At 36.8% G+C, this 11,678-nt stretch overlaps 1 protein-coding gene across 3 annotated transcripts in view; it reads left to right on the top strand.

Moving 5' to 3' along the window:
• Positions 1-11,678, top strand: part of EPC2 (enhancer of polycomb homolog 2) — a 120,664-nt gene that overhangs the window by 89,683 nt on the left and 19,303 nt on the right. For all 3 annotated transcript variants that reach the window (XM_006086861.3, XM_014454151.2, XM_023752420.1), the window contains 4 exons: positions 3,334-3,482; positions 4,270-4,402; positions 6,825-7,016; positions 11,311-11,400. In XM_006086861.3, the coding sequence (XP_006086923.1) occupies positions 3,334-3,482; positions 4,270-4,402; positions 6,825-7,016; positions 11,311-11,400 (564 nt within the window). The remainder of the gene's footprint in view (positions 1-3,333; positions 3,483-4,269; positions 4,403-6,824; positions 7,017-11,310; positions 11,401-11,678) is intronic.

Below are 11,678 nucleotides of genomic sequence, written 5' to 3'. Positions count from 1 at the left end.
TGAGGTTGAGCATCAACCCATGAACCAGGAGGTCACGGTTCCGATTCCTGGTCAGGGCACATGCCCGGGTTGTGGGCTCGATCCCCAGTAGAGGATGTGCAGGAGGCAGCCAATCAATGATTCTCTCATTGATATTTCTCTCCCTCTCTCTGAAATCAATAAAAACATTTAAATACATGTATATATACTGTATAAATATAAAGGTCATGATCACTGTAGACAATCAGATTAGAGAAACATGTCCACTAAATGCAGTTTTATTCTGAATCAGATCCTAGACAGAAAAAAATATTATTATATTTTAATGAATTTTAATAATAAAAATTACTGTTGTCTCACTTAATGCCCTTTTTAACAAGTTATGTAAATATATAAAAACATAACAATTATATATGTTGCTGTTAAGAACATTAGTAGGACAATTAGATAAATATGAATTAAATCTATAAATAGATAATAGGAATACATCATGTTAGTTTCCTGATTTTTATAATTGCTGTGATTATATAAGATAATATTATTTTTAGAATATACACTTTAAACGTGTTTAGGAATAAAGGGGTATTTTATCTTACATTTTTTTCAAAAAAAATCTTTAAAATACTACTGTTAATAAACATATGTGTATATGTTTCTTAGTTCATTTGGGCTGCTGTAATAAAAATACCGTAGACTGGCTGTGTGGCTTAAACACAAACATATGTTTCCCACAGTTCTGGCGGCTCGGAAGTCCAAGGTCCAGGTACCAATAAATTCAGTGTCTGGTGAGGGCCTGTTTCCTGGTTCATGGACGGGCATCTTGCTGTGCCCAGAGAGCTCTCTGGGGTCTTCTTTATAAGATCATTAATCCATTCCTAAGGACCACACTGATAACCTAATCACCTCCACCTCCAAATACCATCACATTAGGAGATTAGAATTTCAAAATAGGAATTTTCAGGGGACACAAACATTCAGTCCATAACAATATGCATATATATAAACATATAACGTATGTGCATGTATGTGTATATATAGAGGGTGAGGCAAAACTAGATTTATAGTTGTGAGTACATGAAACAGTTTTTCTTGTTTATTAATTATTGCATTATTTCCACACAAACAGCTGTAAGCCTACTTTTGCCTCACCCTATATACATAGAAAAAAAGATAAAGCAAATATAAAATATTAACATTTTGGAAATCTGGTTGAAGATATATGAGAATTCTTTTTTTTTTTCTATCTCTATTTCTGGAGAGAATTTTTCAAATTAAATCTTTATTGTTGAAAGTGTTATATATGTCCCTCCTTATCCCCCATTGACCCCTTCTAGCCTGCCCCCAGCACCCACCCCAGGCCTTCACTACCCTATTGTCTGTTATATGAGAATTCTTTATGCTATGTAATTTTTTTTGTAAATCAAATTATCCCCCCCCCCCAATTTTTTTTTGTAAATCTGGGGAAAGGAAAAATTAGGAAGGGTAGTTATTTGGGCCTACAGAGAGCAGGAAGTAAATGAGTAAGACGGGGCAGAAGCACATAATTCAAGAGGAACCTAGTGAAGAGGGAGCAATTTTAAAAGGTTCTCGTGCTCTTTCGGATATTGTTCAGCTGACTTGTAGCCTTGTATTATTATTTATTACTAGAGGCTCGGTGCATGAAATTCGTGCATGGGTGTAGTCCCTCGGCCTGGCTGGCAATGGAAGCATGAGCATCTGGCATGGAAGGGCAGGTCACAGCTGACCTCTGGGCCCTGGGCAGCACCTGCACCCCCTCCACCTGAGTCATCAGGCCCCCGCCCAGCTCCCTCATCGCCTGGGAGCCTAGCAGCAGCCCCACCCCCTGCTGCCTCTGCCTGTCGCCGTCTGTGGGGCGATCAGCAGGGCATTTGGGCCCCGCTTGCACCGCCTTGGCCTGGCGCTGCCTGCTTGCCTCCTCCACCATCCCGCCACGGTCCCGCTCTCGTTGGGGCCCATAAGGGCCAGCAGCACCTCCACTGCTGCCCGCTGCCAACGCTGTGTCGCCTCCCCTGGTGGTCAACGCACATCATAGCAAGCGGTCGAACTCCCGGCCGAGGGGACAATTTTCATATTAGGCCTTTATTATATAGGATTCGAATCTATTTGTCTCTCATTCTTATAAGACTTTAAGCTTCCTGCGGATGGGGACATGTGCAGTATCCTGCACAGAGTGGACACTTTAATATTTGCTGTTGATAATGTTAATTATTTTTCAATTAGAGGGCACTATTGCTGCCTGTTTAGCCCCTCTTTCCTCCAAAAAAATTGCTTAAAATCATACGTTAGATTTTGCCTTTTGTCATACACATAGTACTGAAGGGAAAAAAGATTTTCCTCTTGATGAGATAAAGGGATGACTTATTAACATAGTATTTCTTAATGTTTAATATGTGGTACCTTAATGGGACTTAGTTTAGGTTATGTTTTGTATGTGCTGATCAACTTTAAAATACAAGAAACTATGCATAAAAGAAAAAGAGAATAAAACTTTGAATCTTTCTCAAGTTTTATTTTCTCTTCTGTAATCCTCCAGCATGAAATTTGGCTTTCTTCAGGGTTTTTTTAATAATCATACTGCATTATTAAGTCAAGGATGGAAACAGTAACTTTTATATACAAAGAGATGCTGCTAATTATAGCTGAGCCTTCTCTGGTTATTAAACACAACTGTCACTCTAAGTTTGTTCAAATTGTTTCTACACTTCATAGTAAGAACTTAATACTCTGAAACTCATAGTTATTACTAAATCTCTTTTCTGCTGTGCAATGAGGTGCCATTACAATGAATCATGATAATCTCATTCCTTGAGAAACATTATATTCCACTTTTAGTTTTATATCTGAGTTCCTGAAGTGAAGCTTTACTTGTCGTTGTGCATGTTTACATTGTAGTATATTGAACTTTCCAGCCCCCAATTACAGAGCTGGATGGATGGATAGAGACCCATTTTGGCTATTTTTAGGTAACCTTGATTTGAAGGAACTGTTCTCTCTGTCATTGGAAAACACCTTGCTACAATTTAAATGGACTGCATTTTCTAATACACTAGGTTTTGTTTCAGGCAGATTTTTAAAATTTGGTTACATTGGAATTAGCCCTTCTATGCCATTCCATCTTTTCAACAGCTGGTAACACTTTTTTCTGAATATTAATTGAGATATTTGTTTAAACTTACATTTTCAGAGTTAGATAGGTTTTTTATGTGGTTGTTGGATGACTTTTTAACTTTTACATTTAACATTTTGACTTTATAGAATGGATTTGTTGGATGAAACTAGAAATGTGGATAACTGGATTAATTGTTTATTTTAAATTGTCTTTATTTTCAATAGAATCGTAAGAATGATGAAGCCTCTTATGAAAAGATGTTGAAACTGAGACGAGAGTTTAGTAGAGCCATAACAATTCTGGAAATGATTAAGAGAAGAGAGAAAACAAAACGAGAATTATTGCACTTAACCTTAGAAGTTGTGGAAAAAAGGTAACATTGCCACAATTACATACTAGTGGCAGCTTTAGCCAACTTATGGGCAATATAACCAGATGAAAGAGAGAGAGAGAGAGATTTTGTTGTTAAATTTAAGACAGTTGAAATTGATACTCTAACAAAATCTTTTTTTTTTTTTTTGAAGAATTGTGGTTGCTACTTGTTTGTTTTTAAGCAGATTGTTAAAATTTGGAGTACAAATTTTGGGGTATTTTTGTGTATAGTATAGATCCTCTAATACACCTGATTTTTTGTTCTTGTTTTTGCAGAATTATTGAATTGTATTTACAAAAGAACCTAGAGATCATTTTGTCTAATTCTCTGTAATAAAGTTTCTATTAAACAAAATTTGAGGGAAATTAATGTTTTATTTATTGTATTTTTGATTAAATAGAAATATTTTTTGTTTTAATGCATTTTGAAAATGTATTCTCTAATTTATTAGTAATTTTCCTGCATAATTATACTATCCCTAAACCTAACAGAATTTTATGTATTTTCTGAAGTTATCATTTCCCAGTGCTTCAAAATATAAAATATACAAGAAATTCGTCTTATGTATACCTAAGAGATTTTTTGTTTTGGGGTTGTTGTTGTTTTGTTGTTCATTTGTTTTAGTTACTAAATCCCAATTATGAGCTTCTTTATTCATGCAAACTTTAAGAATCTTGATTAATTGTTGGCTCTGTTTGATTAGTTGTGTTCCAATTAATTGAGATATCATTGGTTTTTCTTCATTTTTAAAATGTGCAACTTTTTTATATTTTGTTACCTTTTCAAGATATCATTTGGGAGACTATGGTGGTGAAATCCTTAATGAAGTGAAAATCAATAGATCAGAAAAAGAGTTATATGCCACTCCAGCAACTCTTCATAATGGAAACCATCACAAAGTCCAAGAATGTAAAACTAAGGTGAATATCCTCTGGAGAGAAGCATGTATGGTAATATGATTTCACAGTTATTGGTTTCTGCAGTCATCTTATTATAGTTTGGTTAAAGAGAGTAATTAACATGTATTTAGTTCTTTCTATTTGCCAACACTTTGCTGGGAATTTTACATACATATGGCTTATTCATTCTTATAACAAGCCTTTGAGATAGATTTTACTTCTGTGTGACTTCCAGATCAAATAGCTAATGAGTGGCAGATTCAAGATTTGAATCTAGATCTTACACCAAGGACGATGTGCTTTCTACTGTGCAAGCTGCTTCTGTAGAGAATAAGGTTAAAGTTTAATTATTACCTTTAACCTTAGCAAATCCTGCATCAAACTTACTGGCAGGCATCAAAATCTAAAACTAAAGCATTCTTTATTGAGACTATTGAAAGTTATTCTTGTTGTCATCATCATTGCCAGAACCAGCAATTATCAGTTGCTATCTATACTTCATGATTTGAAAATGTCCTCTAACTTCTAGACTAGAATTTTTTCCTAGTAATCACAGTTATTACTTTAGTTTCTTAGACTAAAGAATTATATTTATTCATTATTCTCTTGGCACATTGATTAAAGTATTCAATTATATTTATTCAGTATTCACTTGGTACATTGATTAAGTATTCAATAGATAATACAAAAATTAGTCAGATCTTTAATTTTAGGAGCATAGATTTAAATAAGGAACAGGTATTAACTGAAGCATTAGACGATAAAGATTTACTGTGTAGCAAGATTTAAAAGCGACAGGGTATTTGTGGAAAATTCATCTTTTAAAAAATGTACACAATCCTCGTTTTTCATGGGTTCATTCTTAAAGGTCAAGGAAGAATGTGGAGCAGGAAAACTCAACTTCTTTACTCAACTCATGTCGGTTCAAACGCGAAAGTTCTTTCTTATTAATCACAGGCATCTAGCCCACTTACCTGATACCCCTTAAATCACATTTGCCTCTATAACCAGCCAAAATGTTATCAATGCAAAAAATGTCATTTTCTAAGTTATTTTTTAAATCCATTTTATATAGATCAATGCTTTTCCTAGGTATGTAATTGGCAGGCATAAAATCTGAAAATCTCAGCCCCAAATAACTGACAGAATTAGTCTTTATTATATATTGATTCTTACTAAGAATAAACACTCAGCCTATTTAAATCCTACTTTTAGATATATGGTTGCATCCATAGTTGTTCTACAATATAACAAAGTTAACTGTATTTACTTTGTCACATATCCCACCTTAAAATATAGGTAGTTTCTAAGAAGTTGGATTTTCTTTTTGATGGTGTAACTGTACCCATTGTATGAAACAATTTATATCTCACTAAATAATTTGGCATTTAAACATTTTCATTGTGTGTACCATTTTGACCCTAAAGTAGTTTTAACAAAAATCTGGGCTACATGGGGAAATGTATAACTTCCTAAATATTTTTACACTTTTCATATTGCTTGTACTTTGGTGCTCAGAACAGTCCTTTTCAAACTTTTTTTTTTTAATATATTTTATTGATTTTTTTTTTTACAGAGAGGAAGGGAGAGGGATAGAGAGTTAGAAACATCGATGAGAGAGAAACGTTGATCAGCTGCCTCCTGCACACCCCCTACTGGGGATGTGCCCACAACCAAGGTACATGCCCCTGACCGGAATCGAACCCGGGACCCTTCAGTCCCCAGGCCGACACTCTATCCACTGAGCCAAACTGGTCAGGGCTCTTTTCAAACTTTTTTAAGTGATAGGTCCCTTTTATTAAAAAGAGTGCCAGTATGTTAAAACAGAAACAGCTGCTCTGTTGAGGAGAGGTGGGGGCTGGAAACCCACCCCATCAGCCTGTCTTTTGCCTTATGGCCTCTGAAGTACCAACAGAACTCTGTGGAACTTGAGAACAGTTTGATTATTGTTCAGTTGCGGCAGTAATTATACATTCTAAAAAGTGACTTTTTTTCTAGGTAATAAGCTATTTCCCCTAAAAAAAATTGAGTTTTTTAAAGTTGGAAATAAGTAGAAATAAGTTAATGAATTCATAATCAAGTTTTAAAATAAAAATAGTAATTAATTTTCATCATTAGTACAGTGATAAAACTAAAATTAAATGTAAATACTTTGTAAATGCTGGATTGCAATAGAGCAATTTTTTTAAATCACTAACATCTTAGTTTAAGTATTAATAACAATAAATAAAGCAAATTTAAGTACCATAATTATTTTTATCATAACTTATAGACATTAAGAAATTTTTAAATTTATGATTACATAATTTTTGCATAATAAAAGCAGTAAATAAAATCACCTCTGAGGTAAAAAATGTATGTTTTTCAAAGAGCAGTATAGTTTTCATGATTTCTAAAATGATTTTCATTTCTTCCTTTGGGGGGAAAATCGTCATGTTAACAGCACCCTCATCATTTGTCTTTGAAAGAAGAGGCTTCTGATGTGGTTCGTCAAAAGAAGAAGTACCCAAAGAAGCCTAAAGCAGAGGCTTTGATAACATCTCAGCAACCCACTCCTGAGACATTGCCTGTGATCAATAAGAGTGACATTAAGCAATATGACTTTCACAGCTCAGATGAAGATGAATTTCCACAGGTGCTTGTTTTAAAACTATTTTAAAAACATTTCCTTCTAGTCTTTTATATTGCTATATTTTAAAACATAATTGACATCTTAGAGTTTTGATTCTTGCTCTCTTCACCTAATGGTATAGCATAAATATTTTCCACATTATTTATATAGCCATTGAAATGGTTTTTATTTTTTGTTATTTTCCATCATCGGTAGGATAAAATTTATTATGGAGAACTTGGGTGATTTTCCATTTTTAAAAAAAAATGAGCATCTCTATCTTTTCTCTCTATTTAAAATAGAGTATTAAAAATGAAATTACTGAACCAAAGATTATTAATATTAAGACATTTAATACATAGTCCTATCTAATAAAGCGGGAATATGCTAATTGACCCTCATGCCATCACAAAGATGGTGGTGCTCACAGCCAATCAGGAGGGAATATGCTAATTTGACTCCCACACCCTCAAAGATGGTGGCGCCCACAGCTACAAGATGGCTGGCAGTTGTGGGCGATCAGGCCTGCAGGGGAGGGCAATTGGGAGCGACCAGGACGGCAGGGGAGGGCAGTTGGGGGCGACCAGGATGGCAAGGGAGTGGTTAGGGGGTGATCAGGCTGGCAGGCAGAAGCAGTTAGGGGCAATCAGGCAGGCAGGCAGGCGAGTGGTTGGGAGCCAGCAGTCCCATATTGTGAGAGGGATGTCCGAGATTGGAGAGGGTGCAGGCTGGGCTGAGGGACACCACCACCCCAGTGCATGAATTTTGTGCACTGGGCCTCTAGTTATAAATATTCACCAACAGTAATTCCCTTTTTACCGGCATTAAGGTTTACAGCTTTTAATGTTAATTTTGCTAATTTGTTTAGCAGTAACAATTTGATTATAAAGATGATTTAGAAGAACTGATTCAAGTTTTAACTTGTAAAGGTAATTCTCTGGTTTATACTGCAACAGTTTTATAGAAAAAAATGTTTGCAATTAAAATCTCAATTTTACTTTCATAAGTGCTATTTTTAAAATAAGACTTTGCCCTGGCCAGTTTTGATCAATGGTTAGAGCATCGACCCTTAGACCAAAGGGTCGCGGGTTCCATTTCCAGTCAAGAGCACATGCCTTGGTTGCAGGTTCCCCAGCCCTGGTAGCAACCAATCTATGTTTCCCGCTCTCTCTCTCCCTTCCACTCTCTAAAGCATTTTAATATTATTATTTTTTTTTATTTCATAGAGCAAGGAAGAGAGAGAGATTGAAACATCAATGATGAGAATCATTGATCAGCTGCCTCCAAGCCCATAACCCAGGCATGTGCCCTTGATGGGAATCAAACCAGGGACCCTTCAGTCCCCAGGCCCGACACTCTATCCACTGAGGCAAACCAGCCAGGGCCCCCTTCCACTCTCTAGAAATCAATGGAAAAAATATCCTCAGGTGAGGATTTAAAAAAAGACCTTTATTTTATATAGTAGAAGTTCAATTTTTAAAAAGTTGTTTAGCACCTGGTCTAGCAATATCCTCTTTTTTTTTTCTTTTCTATATGGTATGGGCAACCTAAAGAGAATACAGTAACAAACAAGCTTTCCCATATTTTAACATTGTGACTTACTTGCTTTAAAAGAAATTTAAATACAAAACAAATAAAAAAACACCGTCACAGATATATTTGGAAGCAAGACTGTTTATAAAACCCTTTATTGTAACTATTTAAGAATCTAGAGTTTATATAAAACTAGAGGCCGGGTGCATGAAATGTGTGCACGGGTAGGGTCCCTAGGCCTGGCCGGCGATCAGGGCCCATCTGTGGGGTGACCAGTGGGGCGATGGGGGGGCCCCCACTGGCACCTGCCTTGGCCAGCCTGGTGCTGCCCACTCGCTGGCTCTACCCCACACTGCCACAGCTGGTCACCTCCCTCTGCGAGGCAATCAGGGGGCCCCCCCCGGCACCCGCCTTGGCTAGCCTGGCACCACCTGCTCACCGGCCCTGCCCCCTGCTGCTCTGCCAGTTGCCTCCCTCTGCAGGGCAACTGGTGGGGCAATCGCGGGGCCCCTGCTGGCACCCGCCTTGGCTGGCCTGGGGCCTGTGGGCTAGGGGCAGCTCCTGCATTGAGCGTCTGCCCACTGGTGGTCAGTGCACATCATAGCGAGCAGTTGTTCTGCTGGTCATTCTGCCGTTTGGTCAGTTTGCATATTAGTCTTTTACTATATAAGATATTTACTTTGGCTAGATTATATTTTCTACTCTTTTGTCACTGATTTAGTTTTTTACCCCAGATGATATATTAGCATTATACATATTGTACCCAATGCACTAAGATGTGTTTAATTTAGTATACTCTTGAAAAGCACTTAATGAAATAATTTATTACTTTCGTCAGAGGATCATCCAGTTAGACTTAGGCAGGGCTTTGAATAGCCATGAAACATTAATTAAATGACCATTTTGAAAGAATGAGGGAAGTAATGTCTTAACAAATAGTAGGTTTCCAGATAGAAAATGTAGGGAAGGGCTGTAGGTAGAGAAAACAGCATATTAGAGAGCACTGTTTTCAATTTGGCATTGCTGGAGCATAAAACACAAAAGGGAAAAAAGAATGAACAGAATGGTGCCTGGAGTGCTACCCAGATAGCAAATGGTCTCTGTCTATCTTATACATATTGGGAAATTATTGAAGAATTTTAAATCAGAATATGACAGATATAGATATATATTGGCCTTATACTGATGGTACTTGTGAGAACCTATAATGTTTTGCTATACAGTCCCTTTAAGAATGATACTATGGGCCCTGGCTGGCTTGGCTCGGTGGATAGAGCGTTGGCCTGTGGACTGAGGGGTACCAGGTTCGATTCTGGTCAAGGGCACATGCCTGGGTTGTGGGCTTAATCCCCAGTGGGGGACATGCAGGAGGCAGCCGATCAATGATTCTCTCTCATCATTGATATTTCTATCTCTCTCCTCCCTTCCTCTCTGAAATAAAATAAATAAATAAATAAATAAATAAATAAATAAATAAATAAATAAAATGATACTATGGGATACTATGACCTATAGAAACTTTTCCCTTATTGCTAGCATCAGTCTGTCCATCCTGATAATAGGGCACACTTAACACACTAGTCATATATTCCTCAAACATTAAGGTATCTTCATATCTGTTCAAATTCTCATGTTTATTTACATAGTCCGCAGCTCCCATAACCACATGAAAATTGTATTTTGAAACTTTGAGGTTCCTCTGAGTCCTTGTACAAGGTCTTTTGACAACCCTCAAACATTTTTATAATGGTATCCCCATATTGCTAAAGTAAGTATTTACCTACAGTTGGACATCATTCAGTGAGGCAACTATTTAGAATGTAGCTCTTACAAAATCAAGATTTTATTTGTAAAAAAAAAAAAAATCGCCAAACCGGTTTGGCTCAGTGGATAGAGCGTCGGCCTGCGGACTGAAGGGTCCCAGGTTCGATTCCGGTCAAGGGCATGTACCTTGGTTGCGGGCACATCCCCAGTGGGAGGTGTGCAGGAGGCAGCTGGTCGATGTTTCTCTCTCATCGATGTTTCTAACTCTCTATCCCTCTCCCTTCCTCTCTGTAAAAAATCAATAAAATATATTTAAAAAAAAAAAAAATCAATAAAATAATCATGCTTTTTCTTTGTCCAATAAACAAGGAAAAAAGGAAGACTTAAGAGAACAAACATTTTAACCAGACTTACCCACTGGTTCACAGCAGAGCAGAAATAAAACTCCTGTGTCGTCTTGACCGTGCTTCTGGTTTTTCTAAAGTGGCTATCTCTTCCTATAGCTCAGACTAAATCCTGAAGTCCACACCTGGGGAATGATGGTTGGAAGTAAGGGGTGGTATGCTTTATGCAAAGAATTTCTAAGACTGTGATACTTTCTGTGTGCATTTTAGAAGATGTAGATGATTGGCAAAGGAAACAAAGTATAAAACTCACATTTGGGATTTCCTTTCAAGTTTCAGGTTTGGGGCTTGGTTCTGCAGGAAGAAGAATCTGCCCTAGCTTTCTATTTCTGTATCCTCCACAGGGCTGGTGGAGATATATTGTAACCTCAAACAAATGCCTTTCTCCCCTGGATGACCCTGCTCAGTGGTAATTACCACAGTTTGGTAATAAATGTGGGGAAAACATTTTTCTTCTCAAAATAGGAAGAGAGGAATTTGTAAGGTTCAAAAATTTGCAAGTTAACATAGGAGTGATTTATTGTTTATGATCAGATTCTAATTTTAGATCATTACAAAGATTTATCTATTGACTTTTGATAACTCCTAAGTAGAATGCCTCATTCTTCATTTTTCAGGTACCGTCCCCAGTATCAGAACCTGAAGAAGAAAATGATCCTGATGGTCCCTGTGCTTTCAGGAGGCGAGCAGGATGCCAGTATTATGCTGTAAGAACTTTATTTTTTGTGATGTGATGTTTTTGTGAACTGGAATTAACAGGTAACTCTTATCAAGGTGACTTAGTCTTGATCTAGAAATTGGAAATCCTTCAGCATTTTTTATTTAATACCCCCTGTGCAGATACCAGCAAAAGATGCTTAAAGGTACTGAGTTCTTTCAAAGGATATCAGAATTCTTCACTTGGAAATTGATGACTCATATTTTAGAAATCTAGTCTCACTTTAGACTTTTAAGTGTAGCTATAGCTCAGCAGTTAACGAAAATT

The sequence above is a fragment of the Myotis lucifugus genome, unplaced genomic scaffold (genome assembly GCF_000147115.1).
Source record: "Myotis lucifugus unplaced genomic scaffold, Myoluc2.0 scaffold_32, whole genome shotgun sequence".
NCBI classification, from domain to species: domain Eukaryota; kingdom Metazoa; phylum Chordata; class Mammalia; order Chiroptera; family Vespertilionidae; genus Myotis; species Myotis lucifugus.
The sequence above is the reverse complement of the archived record's forward strand: the minus strand, read 5'-3'. Positions and strand labels throughout refer to the sequence as shown.